The following is a 17,692-nucleotide window of genomic DNA, read 5'->3' as shown; positions in this document are numbered from 1 at the left end:
ACTAACACGGTAAGAGGAGACAACATGCTAGCGTCAGGAGAAGTATCCAGACCACTGGCTTCGCCCAAGTCCTGTGCCCAGTCCATAGTAGGGTCTTCCTGGTATTCATAAGGGTCCAGGGATCCCTCCAATTCCTTCCCGTATTCGTACCCATAGGAAAATGGGTCAGAATCTGACTTCGGGCGAATAGGGCCCACCGAAGCCGATGGCTCCGACTCCAAGTCGTCGGGAATGAGAATCAGGTCGACGTCGGTAGTGGGCACTACCGACGTCAGGAGCGTCGATAAACGACACAGCGCCGGGGAAGGTTTCAATTGTGCGACCGGCGTCAGTGCGGATCCGCGCACGGATCCGGAGGCGACCTCGGTGACCGGGGCTGAAGTCGTCGGCGCGGAACCCGAAGGCCCCTCAGCCAAGCCCCTTGGGCCCAAAGGCGCCGTATCGGGGTCAGTACGCCCAAAGATGAGGCGCTTCGCCTCGTAGAACTCTGAGTTGGGCTGGGGTCGCTCCAGCTCCGGGAAACTAGGGGAAGCGCAGAGTCGACCCAGACGTAGGCTCTGAGAACGGAGGCCTAGTGTGTGGACGCTCATCCTGCGTTGCGTCGGCCGAGCGACGGGGTGAAGGCGGAGCTTACCTTGACCCAAAGACTTCGAATAAGACGAGTGGTGATGGCTCCGCGACCGATCTCAAGACCTTCCTCTTCAAGCGAGATCGGGATCTACGCGGAGTCGAGTGCCGGGCCGCTATCAGCTTTAGGGACCACTCCCTCAAAGCCTTTGGATGCATTGCCCTACACTCGGAGCACGACTTCGGGTCATGATCGCGCTCGAGGCACCACAGGCAAACACAATGAGGGTCCGTCACCGACATCATTCGGTGGCAGTCCTCGCACGCCTTGAACCCGGTCTTCGGGGACATCCTCGACGCACCAAGTATCGCACCAAAAAAGTTCGACAAAACGGTCTAATTCGGCCAAAAAATAGCTGGGGGTAGCTCTCTCTCGGATCAGGGCGTGGCGCGGAAAGAAAAGAACTGACATCACTGCGCGAGGGCGGCGTCTATGTACTACTCCCGACGTCATCACGGCGACCATGACGTCGACCGACGCCACCTACAGACGCACAAGGGTATTGCTCGAAGAAAAATCTCTGGATCCAGTCTGATGCCTGGGGGAAAATTCTAAGATAAGGAATCTGCAACTAGAAGCCTCTATCAAATTCAGTGGTACAGCACACCTAGTCTCTGCAGGACTATCCACCTGCTAGTGTCAGCAGTACAGTGTACCTAGCCTCTGCAGGACAGACCAGCTGCAAGTCTGTGGTATAGTGCACATAGCCTCTGCGGAGAAGTTCAACTGTTGGTCTCAGCAGTACAGTGTACCTATCCTCTGCAGGGCAGTCGTACTGCTGCTACAGTGTACCTATCCTCTGCGGGGCAGAATTGCTGCTGCTACAGTGTACCTATCCTCTGCGGGGGCAGTCCTGCTGCTGCTAGTCTCAGAGGTCCAGCGTACCTATCTTCTGCGGGCAGTCCTGCTGCTGCTACAGTGTACCTATCCTCTGCGAGGCAGTCCTGCTGCTGCTACAGTGTACCTATCCTCTGTGGGGCAGTCCTGCAGCTGCTACAGTGTACCTATCCTCTGCGGGGCAGTCGAGCGGCTACTACAGTGTACCTATCCTCTGCGGGGCAGTCGTGTGGCTGCTACAGTGTACCTATCCTCCGCCGGGCAGTCCTGCGGCTGCTACAGTGTACTGATCCTCTGCGGGGCAGTCCTGCTGCTGCTACAGTGTGCCTATCCTCTGCGGGGCAGGCGTGAGGCTGCTACAGTGTACCTATCCTCTGTGGGGCAGTCCTGCTGCTGCTACAGTGTACCTATCCTCTGCGGGGCAGTCCTGCTGCTGCTACAGTGTACTGATCCTCTGCGGGGCAGTCCTGCTCCTGCTACAGTGTACCTATCCTCTGCGGGGCAGTCCTGCTGCAGCTACAGTGTACTGATCCTCTGCGGGGCAGTCCTGCTGCTGCTACAGTGTACCTATCCTCTGCGGGGCAGTCCTGCTGCTGCTACAGTGTACCTATCCTCTGCGGGGCAGTCCTGCTGCTGCTACAGTGTACCTATCCTCTGTGGGGCAGTCCTGCTGCTGCTACAGTGTACCTATCCTCTGCGGGGCAGTCCTTCTGCTGCTACAGTGTACCTCTCCTCCGCGGGGCAGTCCTGCTGCTGCTACAGTGTACCTATCCTCTGCGGGGGCAGTCCTGCGGCTGCTACAGTGTACCTATCCTCTGCAGGGCAGTCCTGGTGCTGCTACAGTGTATCTATCCTCTGCGGGGCACTCCTGCTGCTGCTACAGTGTACCTATCCTCTGTAGGGCAGTCCTGCTGCTGCTACAGTGTACCTATCCTCTGTGGGGCAGTCCTGGTGCTGCTACAGTGTACCTATCCTCTGCGGGGCACTCCTGGTGCTGCTACAGTGTACCTATCCTCTGTAGGGCAGTCCTGCTGCTGCTACAGTGTACCTATCCTCTGTGGGGCAGTCCTGCTGCTGCAACAGTGTACCTATCCTCTGCGGGGCAGTCCTGCTGCTGCTACAGTGTGCCTATCCTCTGCGGGGCAGTCCTGCGGCTGCTACAGTGTACCTATCCTCTGCGGGCAGTTGTGCGGCTGCTACAGTGTACCTATCCTCTGCAGGGCAGTCATGCGGCTGCTACAGTGTACCTATCCTCTGCAGGGCAGTCATGCGGCTGCTACAGTGTACCTATCCTCCGCCGGGCAGTCCTGCTGCTGCTACAGTGTACATATCCTCTGCAGGGCAGTCGTGCGGCTGCTACAGTGTGCCTATCCTCTGCGGGGCAGTCCTGCTGCTGCTACAGTGTACCTATCCTCTGCGGGGCAGTCCTGCTACTGCTACAGTGTACCTATCCTCTGTGGGGCAGTCCTGCTGCTGCTACAGTGTACCTATACTCTGCGGGGCAGTCCTGCTGCTGCTACAGTGTACATATCCTCTGCGGGACAGTCGTGCTGCTGCTACAGTGTACCTATCGTCTGCGGGAGCAGTCCTGCTGCTGCTAGTCTCAGAGGTTCAGCGTACCTATCCTCTGCGGGGGAGTCGTGCTGCTGCTACAGTGTACCTATCCTCTGCGGGGGCAGTCCTGCGGCTGCTAGTCTCAGCGGTCCAGCATGCCTATCCTCTGCAGGGCAGTCCTGCTGCTGCTACAGTGTACCTATCCTCTGCGGGGCAGTCCTGCGGCTGCTAAAGTGACCTATCCTCTCCGAGGTCAGTCTGCGGCTGCTAGTCTCAGCGGTCCAGCATGCCTATCCTCTGCAGGGCAGTCCAGCTGCTAGTCTCATAGGTCCAGTGCACCACTGGGACTCTGTGCGCTGCTTGCCTCCTCGGTTCAGGCGGTCAGCTTGTTGGTCAGTCAGCGTTAAACAGTCCAACTGCGACAAAACTAAACATTACAAGAAACCATCACGGACAGCGAAAGGGGAAAACAGGTGTAAGTGAGCCGCCACCTCGTCCCTACCTTTACCTGCGGATGACTTTGGGCGAGACATTCCCCCGCCCCATGCACTCCAAGGCTGCTGCGTAGGAGCTCAGGTTGGGCTTCAGACCGGCTTCCTCTATCATGTTAAAGAGCCGGCCAATTGGCTGCAAGGAGCCCTGGACATATAGGAAGAAATAATGGTAATTAGAGGTGAGCCCTTACACTCTGCGAAGCAACGATGATGCCAGCACATTAGTCAGTGTGAAAATCCAAGCTTAACAGCAGTGATTCCCACTTCAAGACACAAAATGACAAGTTTCACATCTTGTAACTGCAACAAATGTCACTTTGTGAACAGTGGCACAGTCTGCATGGTCACTGATTTAACTTATACAAAGGCATGAACAAACACACGCATGCACAATTAAAACACGTTAAAGATACAATAAAAGTCCAATTAGTCTGCACTCTCTGAGGGTTCGATGCGTCTGATCCATCATTATCTCATTGCACCGCTTCTCTGCGCTTGCTGTTGTCAACTGTAACCTAAACGTAGAACAATAGTCCTTACATGTACGCAACACTGCATATTATCTGTGTCAACTACAGCCCTCATTTGGTTTCACAGCAACGATCTCACAGACCTAACTCCTTCACTGGGGCTTCTTCATCACGGATGTAAACATCCCTGTCCTGCTCATATTTCTTTGTCTTATATCGCTTCATAGGATACCTCTGAAGGGCTGTCTCTAAATTAGATTTATCTGCAGTTTTCACGTCTATGTGATTTTGTACCTGTGTGGGTCTCTTCTCTTATCACCATGTACTAGTATCATTATGCTCTTTCCAGTCACTTCTTCCTGGTGTTAGATCCTGCACAATGTCCTTAACGTACAGGCCCTAAAAGAACAACTGGACTAGCTCTCGCTCTGGTCTTTTCTCACTAAATCTATCTTCCGTCCACCTTCTGAAATTAGAACTTACTGGTAACTTTTTGAGAACAGAATTAAGTAACTGAGTTTTGGACGACTTTATGCTACCTGTAGCACAGTCGAGCCAGAGGTCTGACTCGGCTCCTAGAGATACAGAACGAGCCAAACATGGTCATGCTGTGAAAATGGATGGGGGGGGGGGGGTGAGGAGGAGGTGAGTACAGTGGAGAAGAGTGGATATGGGCATGCTGTACCAATCTGATGCCCCTGAAAGGCTGGAAGAGCAGGCAGTCACAACTCTCTCTACTGACTCGGTCCCAGCACTGCCTGCTTTTCATACTCACCCGCTGCAGTATCACTCTACTTCCACGGCGTGTCTTTCCTCCCCCTGCTTTCTCTCTGCTTTTATTTCTCACCACTCCCATGATAAGTTTAGTTCCCTATTTTTCTTGCTCACATGCCCCTGAATGTGCTGTCCATCTCCTTCTGCCCTGAATCTCTTCTCACTGCAGACAGGCTCAAGCCTTCAGCAGCTCGCCCCCTTCTACACATGCTTAGAACACAAGGACGTGAATATGAAAGGGTCTTCGCTATTTGCTGGTACACGTGCATCATAGGACGGAGATTTCTGCACACACAAACACCCCCAATGGGGAAAGCAAAGGGGCTACCCAACATGCTTGGGATCCTGGGTAATGCTACATACGTGAAGGGAGTACCTGTCCCTTCAGAGTCATTTGAAAAACAATTCGTCTTTTTTTGAAGGTCAAGTAGACCGCACACAGAGAATTAGTTTAATGCAAGTCACACATATGTTGACCATTACTATGAGAATGAAAGGAAGGGCCATAGAGAACTTGTCACCAATAAATGTACCACTAAGGAAACATAATCCAAATTAAGGTGCTACAGGCAAATACCAAGGTACAACACAGTGCTCAGGAGTAACAAACATGCAAGGAGAGCAAAAGACGACTAAAGCAAGGAAATCATGAAGCAACTCTTCAGTTGTCTACAATTCATAATTAGGAATTATAGAAAAGTCGGTTACTAAGGGCCACTTGTACAAAGCATTTTTCTAGTCGCAAATGGGCAGATTTGCAGAATCGGCCCGTTTGTGAGTAGAAAAATGCTTTTGGGATGTACAAAGCCCAAACTGCGATTCGCTAACTTGTTACCAAATCACAATTTTGGTTTTGCAATTCGGTATTAGGAAGGTAGGTGTTCAGGACGTCCCTTCCTAATACCGAATCTAAATGGTATGTATGATTGTATTGTGACCGTGAATGCAGTCGCATAACAATCGCAATTAGCACCAGTTTCAAATTGGTTCTAACCCATTTGCAAAGAGGAGGGGTCCCTTGGGGGCCCGTTTCCTTTGCGAATGGAAGCGAAGACGTTTTTGAAGAGCAGGCAGTGGTCCCACGCACTGCTGCCTGCTCTGAAAAAATGAAGCTGAAAAGTTTCATTTGTTTTCTTTTTAAAACGCCTGCCATTTTCCTTAAAGGAAAACGGGCTGAGTAAAAAAAATAAAAATAAAAAAAAGATTGCTTTATTGAAAAGCAATCCCAGACATGATGGTCTGCTGATCCCAGCAGGCCACCAGCCCTGTGATTTTCGTGATTCCCGGTGGGTCACAAATTGCGACCAACCTCCTTAATATGAATGAGGCAGGGTAATTTGCGACCCACCGGGAATCGCAAACGAAACTCAGTGGAGTTTCTTACATTTGAAATTGCGATTTGCATGGAATTGCAATTAGGAAATCACAATTCCAAATGTCTGTACATGTGGTGCAAAATCACAAGATAACCCCCTAACAGGGGTAAAAAAACAATCCAACCCGGCTCACTGTCAACATCCCAACCTGGGAGTGAGCTCTAAAAGTTCATCATCAGAGGGTCTGGAGGAGAGCAAGGGGCGCATCAGCCCTAAAATGGAAAGACCAAACTGGGGTGCACAGACAGGTAATGCTGGGATTGTGAAGGTTCACTGAACCCCTCGATGCCCCTCATTAATACACTATTTGTTTGTTTTTTTTCTAGTTATTTCATTTTCCTTATAATATCTTCTATGGTAATTGTTTTCGACTCATTTTTGTAGTTGTAAGAACCTGTCCTATGACTATTGCTTAGTTATTATATAGTTTATTTTTTATGGTCGATATACTTATAGGTGGCCTTGATGTGGTCCAGAGAGTCAATGTTAAACCTAAATAGAACTGCCTTTTTACCCCTCTTAAGCGCTTATTTTACTATTTAATAACAAAATTCCCTAAAATCCAGAATTTAAAATTGCAGACAGCCAATTGTTTCATGTTTTATGTGCTGTATTTAACTTCCTGCACTCTCTGCAGATCTGTTACACCCAAACACTGCATCTTCACTTGGAATTTGCTAGTAGCAAGTTCATTTTGATGATCTGTTTTATAAATACCATGTTTATGGTAGGATATGTTATCTTTGGGTCCTTTCTTTTGTTTTTCACAGTAATACTAAACATACGCATAGCTTGAAAGGAGTTCTCAGGTATAATTAAATCAACCTTCAAATAAAAAAAGGAAAATGTTACTTGCCCAGTATGCATCTGTTTGTAGCTTGTAGTGCTGTAGATTCCAATGCTCTGCGTGCTCCTGCCATCTAGTGTTGGGTTCGAAGTGCTACAAGTTGTTTTTCTTCAGGAAGCTTTTTCAAGTCTCAGGATCGAGTGACTCCTCCTCTCGTGATACTACGCATGGGCATCGAGTCCTTTGTTAGATTGTTTTCCCGTAGCGAGTGAGAGAGAGTATAGGAGAAGTACAGAGAAAGATGTCCATGCAAGTGTATGTACACATGCACAAATACATACAATTATAACGTAACTGAAACAGCCACAGGCGTCTGGGAGATGGGAGGGCGCATGTGAATCTTCAGCACGACATGCCACGATTAGATGTCTACTGGGTAAGTAATATAATCCTTTCAATGGCATGTGTGGCTGTAGATACACATGCTCTGCATGGACTGTAAAGCAGTCCCCCCATAAAGAGCGGTGGCTAGCCTGTGGGAGTTGCAGTTGTCTGGAAAAGTGTACAGCCTGTCCGACATTGGCTTGCTGACGTGCTAGTACACAGTAATGCTTTGTGAAGGTATGCAGTGCAGACCAAGTAGCTGCTTTACAAACGACAGCTAAAGGAATGTTTCCTAAGAGCACCATAGTGGCACCTTTCTTCCTAGTGGAATGTGCTCTAGGAGTTAGGGGCAACTGTATTTTTGCTTTAGCATAACAAGTTTGTATGCACTTAAAAATCAACCTGGCTATGCTATTTTTTGAGATTGCATTACCCCTATAAAATACTGAGAAATCTACAAAAAGCTGTTTAGTTTTCCTAAATTCTTTAGTCCTGTCAATGGAACACCAGTGCCCTTTTGGCATCTAAACAGTGGAGCGCTCTTTCTGCCATTGAGTCAGACAGCAGAAAGAAAACCGCCAAATCACTGATTTGATTGATGTGTGTTAGAAATTGTGTCTCTAGTTGGCAGTCGGTTTGAACCCTATCCAAATCGCGGGCCAACTACAGTGCCGGGAAGACCCACAACCAGTACCTTGGATTTGCAGGGTGTCGTGATCCTCGCTGTGAGCTCCGGAGAGCAGCGTTGCTGGCGTGGGTTCCAGAATCTGTGCGCGAGTCGTCGAGCCATTGAAGTCACACACGTTGCGAATCGAACTCTGGGCTGATGAAGTCAGGAGCACTGGCGTGGATGGTGTCGGGGCTGCGGTGCGAAGCGGGACGATGAGAAGTGCAGTGCCTACAGGTCACGGTGCAGGCAGCGGCTCAGTGACAGCATCCAGCGATATCGGTGAGACCAGGGCTGCGGTGTGAAGCAGGGCGGTGCGACGTGCGGTGTCACCAGGACACAGTGCAGGCAGCGGTGTCGTCAGTAGGCCCAAGACGGTAGTGCGGCGTGGGACGTCTCTGGGCAGCGTCTACGGGTCTCAGTGCAGACAGGGATGTCTGCTGACAACACTGGAGTCGATGGTGCTGACTTCGGTGGACCAGGGGTGCAGTGTAGGACAGTGCTTCGTGCTTCACACGAGTGGTGTCCGCATGGCACGGTGCAGGCAGCAGCATCGGTGTCAGCAGGAGCGGCTGCTTCGGGGATGCCCAGGCTGCGGTGTGAGCAGGTGATGCCGGAGTGTGGGGCCCACAGATCGTGGTGCGAGCAGTGGCTTTGTGAAGTTGTCCGATGACGGCGTTGGTGAGACCAGGGTTGCAGTGCGAAGTGGGGCAGTGTGGCTCCGTGCAGTGTCGGCATGTCATGGTGCAGGCCAGCGGCTTAGTTTACTGCGTTGCTGGGGTTTTTCTTCTTTTACAGCCCAGAACACAGAGTCCCCAGTGCTGCGGGTCGAGGAAACTGAAGTCTTTGGTGTCCCTGCGACTTCCAACAGGAGGCAAGCTCTACTCCAAGCCCTTAGAGAACTTGCTCAAGCAGGATAAACAGCGAAGTTCACCCTTTGCTCTCTTTTAAGGTAGAATCAGCAACACCAAAGGGACAGTACTCCTCCTCCAGCTCTTCAGCTCTTCTCCTTGGCAGAGGTTCCTCTTGATTCCAAAAAGTCTGGGGTTTCGGGCCCAATACTTATACCCCTTTCTGTCTTTGAAGTTGGCAAACTTCAAAGCAGTCTCAAGTGTTTGCAAGATCCTTACGTGTCCAGGCCAGGACCCAGACGCACACCAGGGGGTTGGACTCTGCATTGTGCAAGGGCAGGCACAGCCCTTTTGGGTGTCAGTGACCACTCCTCCTTCTTCTGTAGCTCAGATGGCTCATCAGGATATGCAGGCTACGCCCCAGCCCCCTTTGTGCCACTGTCTAGAGGGAATTCACAACAGCTTAACTATCAAACTGACCCAGACGGGGAATCCACAAACAGGCAGAGTCACAGAATAGTTTAAGCAAGAAAATGCCTACTTTCTGAAAGTGGCATTTTCTAACACACAATCTAAAAACCAACTTTACTAAAATATGCAGTTTTAAATTGTGAGTTCCGAGACCCCAAACTCCAAATTTCTATCTGTTCTCAAAGGGATTCTGCATTTTAATAATATTTAAAGGCAGCCCCCGTGTTAGACTATGAGAGAGATAGACCTTGCGCGGTGAAAACCGAATTTGGCAGTATTTCACAGTTAGGACATGCAATTCACACAAGCTCATGCCCCACCTTTAACATATATTGCACCCTGTCCATGGGGCTACCTAGGGCATACCTTAGGGGTGCCTTACATGTATAAAAAGGGAAGGTTTAGTCTTGGCAAGTGGGTACACTTGCCAAGTACAACTGGCAGTTTTACAACTGCACACACAGACACTGCAGGGGCAGGTCTGAGCCACAGTTACAGGGCTACTAATGTGGGTGGCACAAACAGTGCTGTATGCCCACTAGTAGCATTTGATTTACAGGCCCTGGGCACCTCTAATGCACTTTACTAGGGACTTACCAGTAAACCAAATATGCCAATCATGAATGAGCCAATCAAGAGAACAATTTATATAGGGAGCACTTGCACTTTAGAGCTGATCAGCAGTGGTTAAGTGCGCAGAGACAATAAACCAGCAAAAACAGAGTCCAGTATACCATAAAAACAGAAGGTCAGAAGGCAAAAACACAGTGGAGACACGCCAAACTCTGCCAGGTCTAACAATGTGGAATTGAGAAACCACTCTTGATAGGAACCTTGGGATTGTACTGAGGACCACCTTGTCTTTATATATTTGAAAGAAAGGTTCTTCTAATGTTAATGCCTTAAGCTCACTTTCACGTCTGACTGGTGTAATAGCAACTAAAAAATTCACTTTCTAAGAAAGAAACTTAATAGGACATGAATGAAGTGGCTCAAAAGGAGGGCCCATGAGCCTAGTCAGCACGATATTAAGATTCTAGGATGGGACTGGGGTTGGTCTTTAATAACTGGGATTCGGAACAGAGAAGTATGTTGTCTGTTTTGTAAATACACAGCTATGGCTGCAAGATGTAATCAGATTGAAGTGTAAGCCAAGTTTGCTTTTTGCAAGTGAAGCAAATAGCAAACAATATCTTGGACAGATGCTTTAATGGGGTCACTATTTTTGGATTGGCAGTAGCAAACAAAAAGTTTCCATTTCGCTGCGTAACATGCTCTATTTGTTGGGCTACGAGCTTTCTTATGAATCCCCATACACTCAGAAGGTAACTGGAGGTAAATAAACTCCATGACCTTTGGTTTGGATATCTGATTTGTCCTTGGTCCTGTGTGAGAAGGTCCGGCCTGTTGGAAGCTTCTCATGAGGAACCTGCAGAACCAAGGGTGATGTGCCCAAATGAGAGCTACCAGGATCATGTTGAGAGATGTCTCTCTGAGGTTCCGAACCAGAAATGGAATGAGAGGTGTAAAGGCAGAGGCAAATATCCCTGAACAGTTCATCCATAGAGCATTGCCCTTGGACAGAGGGTGAGGGTACCTGGATGGAAGCTTGGGCATTTTGCATTTTCTGCTGTGGCGAAAAGGTCTATTTGAGGAGTTCCCCACTTTTGGAAGTATTTTTGAAGGACTTGTGGGTGGAGTTTCCATTTGCAGACTTGTTGATGCATCCTGCTGAGCAGGTCTGCAAACTCACTGTCCGTTCCTAGGAGATACTCTGCCACTAGTTGAATGAGGTGGTGATTAGACCACTTCCATACTGTGTGTGCAAGTTGCAATAACTGGAATGACCGTGCCTCCCCCTATCCCTGTTTTTGTAGATAATACATTTCTGTTGCGCTGTCCGTCCGGACTAAGACAGCTTTGTGCGACAGGTGAGGAAGAAAAGCTCTCAGGGCTAGAAATACCGTTTGAAGCTCCAGATAATTGATGTGCATGGATTGGTGACTGAGATCCCAGAGACCCCGGACTGTGAAGTCCTCAAGATGTGTGCCCCAACCCGTCAGGGATGCATACGTGGTCAGTATGAGCCAAGGCACAGAGTTTCAAAAAGGCCACCCCTTTGATAGGTTTGTGGAGTTCCACCATTGCAGAGTGGTAAGTCTGGCGGTCGAACAACACTAGATCCTGAAGGAGACCACTGGCGAGACAGACATTGCTGTGGTGGACGCATGTGGGGTCTGGCATGAGGGAAGATGGCGATACAGGGTGCCATCATCCCTGAGAGACGCAGGACAGTCCTGATTGTGTAAGTGTGATTCTCCTGAAACTGAGGAAGATGATCCTAGAAACTGTGAATGTGGGCTGGATTGGGGTGCGCTAACCCCAGCTCCACATTAAGAATGGCGCCTGGATACAGGTTAATTTGAAGAGGCTGTAGGTGGGATTTGAGAAAGTTAATTGTGAACCCTAATTTGGGAAAGTGGTTTACTCTGGTTTGAGTGTGGGATCGACACTGCTGTAGTGTAAGGCTTTGATGAGCCAGTCGTCTAGGTAAGGGAACACAGGTATTTTATGTCTTCTGAGATGTGCTGCGACTACAGCTAGGCACTTGGTAAATACCCTGGGAGCAGCTGTGACTCCAAAAGGGACAGCTTTGAATTGATAATGTTTTCCTGCAACCACAAATCTTAGGTATTTGCAGGGTAAATGGGCATGTGGAAGCAGGCGTCCTTTAATTCTAGAGCCGTCATGAAGTCGCCCTGTTGAAGGAGTGGAATAACATCCTGAAGAGTAACCATGTGAAAGTGTTCTGAGAAAATGTAGTGGTTTAGGGGACTGAGATCCAGTATGGGTCTGAGTGACCCATCCTTTTTGGTACAAGAAAGTTCAGGGAGTATACTCCTGTTCTCAGATACTGTAATGGGACAGGCTCTATGGCCCCTTTGAGGAGTAGAGATTGCATTTCTTCTTTGAGAAGGGTAAGATGTTTGTGAGATAACCTGCGTGTGCAAGGGGCAATGTTTGGAGATGTGCAAGTAAGCGCCAGATAACAACCACGTTTAATAATGGAGAGGACCCATTGGTCCAAGGTTATGTGTGTCCATTGCAGGTGGTAATAGTGAAGGCGGCCCCCTACAGGTGTGGAGTTTGGGGAGATGTGTGTAGTCCGTGATTTCCCGAAGAGGCTGAGCCAAGGGTGGTAGTGCTCTTGCCTCTGAAATTGTTGCCTCTATATCCCCCTCTGAAAGAACCTTGAGAGTGAGAAGTTGAGGCTTCTTTAGTTTGGGAGGTGGATGGGTCAGAGTTTGTAGATGTTCTATAACCGCCTCTGTAGGTTGGCCGGTAAAAACGTCCCCCTGTATGTTTGGGACCAGAGAGCCCCCATTTCCTTTGCAGTGCCTGAATCTTTCTTTAATTTCTCAAGTGTGGTGCCAAACAGATGCTCCTCGACAAAGGGAATATTAAGCTCCGCCTGCTGAACTACTGGCTTGAAGCCAAAGCATCTAAGCCATGCATGCCTCCTCTATAAGACACTGGTATTTATCCCACATGAAGATTGTGAGAAAGTAGCCTCTTTCTAGCCTTGTTACCCCCACTTTTGGCCTGTTTGTGAGTGTATGTCAGGGTGTTTTCACTGTCTCACTGGGATCCTGCTGCCAGGGCCCAGTGCTCATAGTGAAAACCCTATGTTTTCAGTATGTTTGTTATGTGTCACTGGGACCCTGCTAGACAGAACCCCAGTGCTCATAAGGTTGTGACCTATATGTATGAGTTCCCTGTGTGGTGCCTAACTGTCTCACTGAGGCTCTGCTAACCAGAACCTCAGTGGTTATGCTCTCTCATTTCTTTCAAATTGTCACTAACAGGCTAGTGACCAATTTTACCAATTTACATTGGCTTACTGGAACACCCTTATAATTCCCTAGTATATGCTACTGAGGTACCCAGGGTATTGGGGTTCCAGGAGATCCCTATGGGCTGCAGCATTTCTTTTGCCACCCATAGGGAGCTCTGACAATTCTTACACAGGCCTGCCACTGCAGCCTGAGTGAAATAACGTCCACGTTATTTCACAGCCATTTTACACTGCACTTAAGTAACTTATAAGTCACCTATATGTCTAACCTTTACCTGGTAAAGGTTAGGTGCAAAGTTACTTAGTGTGTGGCCACCCTGTCACTAGCCAAGGTGCCCCCCACATCGTTCAGGGCAAATTCCCTGCGGGGACACCATTACACGTGTGCACTGTACATAGGTCACTACCTATGTACAGCATCACAATGGTAACTCCAAACATGGCCATTTAACATGTCTAAGATCATGGAATTCTATGATCCCCCGGGTCTCTAGCACAGAACCCGGGTACTGCCAAACTGCCTTTTCGAGGTCTCGACTGCAGCTGCTGCTGCCAACCCCTCAGACAGGTTTCTGCCCCCCTGGGGTCCAGGCAGCCCAAGGCAGAACAAAGGACTTCCTCTGAGAGAGAGTGTAACACCCTCTCCCTTTGGAAATCGGTGTGAAGGCTGGGGAGGGAGTAGCCTCCCTCAGCCTCTGGAAATGCTTTGATGGGCACAGATGGTGCCCATCTCTGCATAAGCCAGTCCACACCGGTTCAGGGATCCCCCAGCCCTGCTCTGGTGCGAAACTGGACAAAGGAAAGGTGAGTGACCACTCCCCTGACCTGCACCTCCCAGGGGAGGTGCCCAGAGCTCCTCCAGTGTGTCCCAGACCTCTGCCATCTTGGAAACAGAGGTGTCTGTGGCACACTGGACTGCTCTGAGTGGCCAGTGCCAGCAGGTGACGTCAGAGGCTCCTACCTCTCTTGGTAGCCAATCGTCCTTCGAAGGTAGCCAAACCTCCTTTTCTGGCTATTTAGGGTCTCTGCTTTGGGGATCTCACCAGATAACGAATGCAAGAGCTCACCAGAGTTCCTCTGCATCTCCCTCTTCACCTTCTGCCGAAGGATCGACTGCTGACTGCCCAGGACGCCTGCAAAACCGCAACAAAGTAGCAAGATGACTACTAGCAACCTTGTATCGCTTCATCCTGCCGGCTTTCTCGACTGTTTCCTGGTGGTGCATGATCTGGGGGTAGCCTGCCTCCTCCTTGCACCAGGAGCTCTGAAGAAATCTCCAGTGGGTCGACGGAATCTTCCCCCTGCAACTGCAGGCAACAAAAGACTGCATCACCAGTCCTCTGGGTCCCCTCTCAGCACAACGAGCGTGGTCCCTGGAACTCAGCAACTCTGTCCAAGTGACTCCCACAGTCCAGTGACTCTTCAGTCCAAGTTTGGTGGAGGTGAGTCCTTGCCTCCCCACGCTAGACTGCATTGCTGGGTACAGCGTTATTTGCAGCTGCTCCGGCTCCTGTGCACTCTTCCAGGATTTCCTTTGTGCACAGCCAAGCCTGGGTCCCCGACACTCTAACCTGCAGTACACAACCTTCTGAGTTGTCCTCCGGCGTCGTGGGACTCCCTTTTGTGACTTCAGGTGGACTCCGGTTCACTCTTCTTCCAAGTGCCTGTTCAGGTACTTCTGCGGGTGCTGCCTGCTTCTGTGAGGGCTCCCTGACTTGCTGGGTGCCCACTCTGTCTCCTCATTCAGTGGCGACATCCTGGTCCATACTGGGCCACAGCAGCATCCAAAAACCCTAACGCGACCCTTGCAGCTAGCAAGGCTTATTTGCGGTCTTTCTGCGTGGGAACACCTCTGCAAGCTTCTTCACGACGTGGGACATCCATCCTCCAAAGGGGAAGTTCCTAGTCCTCTTCGTTCTTGCAAAACACCAAGCTTCTTCAATCCGGTGGCAGCTTCCTTGCACCCTCAGCTGGCATTTCCTGGGCTCCAGCCCACTCTCGACACTGTTGCGACTCTTGGACTTGGTCCCCTTGTCTTACAGGTACTCAGGTCCGGAAATCCACTGTTGTTGCATTGCTGGTGTTGGTTTTCCTTGCAGAATCCCCCCTATCACGACTTCTGTGCTCTCTGGGGGTAGTAGGTGCACTTTACACCTACCTTTCAGGGTCTTAGGGTGGGCTATTTTTCTAACCCTCACTGTTTTCTTACAGTCCCAGAGACCCTCTACAAGCTCACATAGGTTTGGGGTCCATTCGTGGTTCGCATTCCACTTTTGGAGTATATGGTTTGTGTTGCCCCTATACGTATGTGCTCCTATTGCAATCTACTGTAACTTTACTTTGCTTGCATTACTTCCTTTTGCTATTACCTGCATAATTTTGGTTTGTGTACATATATCTTGTGTATATTTCTTATTCTCATACTGAGGGTACTCACTGAGATGCTTTTGGCATATTGTCATAAAAATAAAGTACCTTTATTTTTAGTACTTATGTGTATTGTGTTTTCTTATGATATTGTGCATATGACACCAGTGGTATAGTAGGAGCTTTACGTGTCTCCTAGTTCAGCCTAAGCTGCTCTGCTATATCTACCTTCTATCGGCCTAAGCTGCTAGAAACACCTCTTCTACACTAATAAGGGATAACTGGGCCTGGCACAAGGTGTAAGTACCTCTGGTACCCACTACAAGCCAGGCCAGCCTCCTACACAGATGTATTGGCGGAATTTAAAGCACACTGGATTGCATCGTTCATGATTGTTTGCACCTGTGAAACAATCTGCTGGCTGCATTTTAGGTGCTCATCGGAGAGATACTTAAGGAGCTCCTCCATCTCATCCCAGAGAGCCTGGTCGTACCAAGAGAGCAAGGCCTGTGAACTGGAAAATGCCAATGCTTTTCTATTTGTGCAGCCACTCTTTTCTGCCATATCGGGCCATTTGCTCTCTTTTTCTGGTGGAGGCAAGTCCCCAGTAGCCTGCCTGGTAGCCCTCTTCCTGGCAGTGGTAGCCACTATAGAATCTGGTGGGAGCCGAAACCTGATGAATACTGGTTCGGAAGGTGCAATAATTCTAGGGCTCTTTAAAGATATTGTCTGTGTGATGAAGCATCCCAGGAGCATAGGAAGGAACACAGTGTCTCTGTCGGTGGTGGTGCTGAGTGTATCAAACAGAAAATCCTGCTCTATTGGGTCTCTATGGAGCTGCACATTGTGATAAGTGGTTGCCCTAGCAATGACCTGTTGGTAGCTAGTAGTATCCTGTGGAGGAGGGGGCCATGCAGGATATAAGTCGGGATCCATGCTAATGACAGGATCTGGATCATAAGAGTCACTAGGGTCTGGGTCCTGATGTGTGTTCTCTAGGTATTCCTCTGCAAACAAATGTGAACCCAGAGGGATGAGGTCCCCTGCAGAAGGAGGGGCAGGAGGAGAAGGGGAAGCTGGAAGCAGGGGTGGTGAAGATGGTGGTTGAGGAGGAGGAGGAGGTAAAGGCTTGCCCCTTAAGGTCTACTTTGGAGGTGGTGAGGTGTCCAAGTCCTCCAGGAAAGTTAGCTTCCTCTTAAAGGTAACAGAGGGGGAAGCCACAATACGTCCTGTCCCTTCTTGATTATACAACCAGCACTGTTTAGCAGCCATGGTTTCTAGTATAGGCTCAACAGCAGATGGTGTAGTGGAGGACCGATGATTTCGGTCAATGGACCTTTTTCAATGCCAAAACTGATGTCGAGCTACCTCGGCTCAGAGTGGATACGGTTGGTGCCAAGGATCAGTGTTTTCCGCTCGGACCAAAATGGAAAGTCTTTGTTATTTTTTATGCCAAGCTGATGGGCGGGCCAGCTGAAAATTCCTTCTGAGACCGACCATGGCCTGTGGCAGCGGTGGTCCGGTGACCTCAGTAACAACTTTTTTATGAGTCTTGGTGAGGGTAGGAAGGGCCACAATACTCACTTGCTGCGCCAACGTCACCTCGTGGCTCTCACTGTCAGACTGAAAGTCGGGGTCCAAATCCTGAATCGAGACGGCCTCTTCCTGTTCGGGCTCCTCCTGCATGTGTTCTTCCCCAAAGATGTCTGGGGTGTCTTCTGGGGAATTATGCACCATCTCCAACCTGCGCACTCTTCGGTCCTGAAGGGTCTTCTTCGATCTGAACAATCATCACACATCATAGGTAGTCTCCTGGTGATCTGGTGAGAAGCACATTTACACACCTAGTGATGGTTGGTGTGGGGGTACTTGGAGTGACACCGAGGGCAGAAATGAAACTGTGTCTGTTCCATCAGTTCAGCATTTTCTGCGGTGCCGCGTGTAGGTAGGACCAAGGCCGGGCCCGTCCCGAAGGGTGCGCAGTCGGTACTGGACCCATCAAGTTGGAAAGTACGGAAGCAAGATGGAACACGCAATCGAAATAATACAGTCGGATAAAGGATAGATGGAAAGAAAGTCATGGATTGGAACAAGTCGATGACGAAGAGAACAAATACACATCTGAACCTGACAGAGGAGAGAAAACTATCTGACAAAGGACTCGATGCCCATGGGC

The 17,692-nt window shown here is 49.6% G+C and overlaps 1 protein-coding gene across 1 annotated transcript in view; it reads right to left on the bottom strand.

The window, feature by feature from the left end:
- Positions 1-17,692, bottom strand: part of POLRMT (RNA polymerase mitochondrial) — a 172,142-nt gene that overhangs the window by 115,099 nt on the left and 39,351 nt on the right. The window contains exon 4 of the mRNA XM_069216817.1: positions 3,528-3,658. Within this exon, the coding sequence (XP_069072918.1) occupies positions 3,528-3,658 (131 nt within the window). The remainder of the gene's footprint in view (positions 1-3,527; positions 3,659-17,692) is intronic.

The sequence above is a fragment of the Pleurodeles waltl genome, chromosome 12, assembly GCF_031143425.1.
Source record: "Pleurodeles waltl isolate 20211129_DDA chromosome 12, aPleWal1.hap1.20221129, whole genome shotgun sequence".
Taxonomy (NCBI): domain Eukaryota; kingdom Metazoa; phylum Chordata; class Amphibia; order Caudata; family Salamandridae; genus Pleurodeles; species Pleurodeles waltl.
The sequence above is the reverse complement of the archived record's forward strand: the minus strand, read 5'-3'. Positions and strand labels throughout refer to the sequence as shown.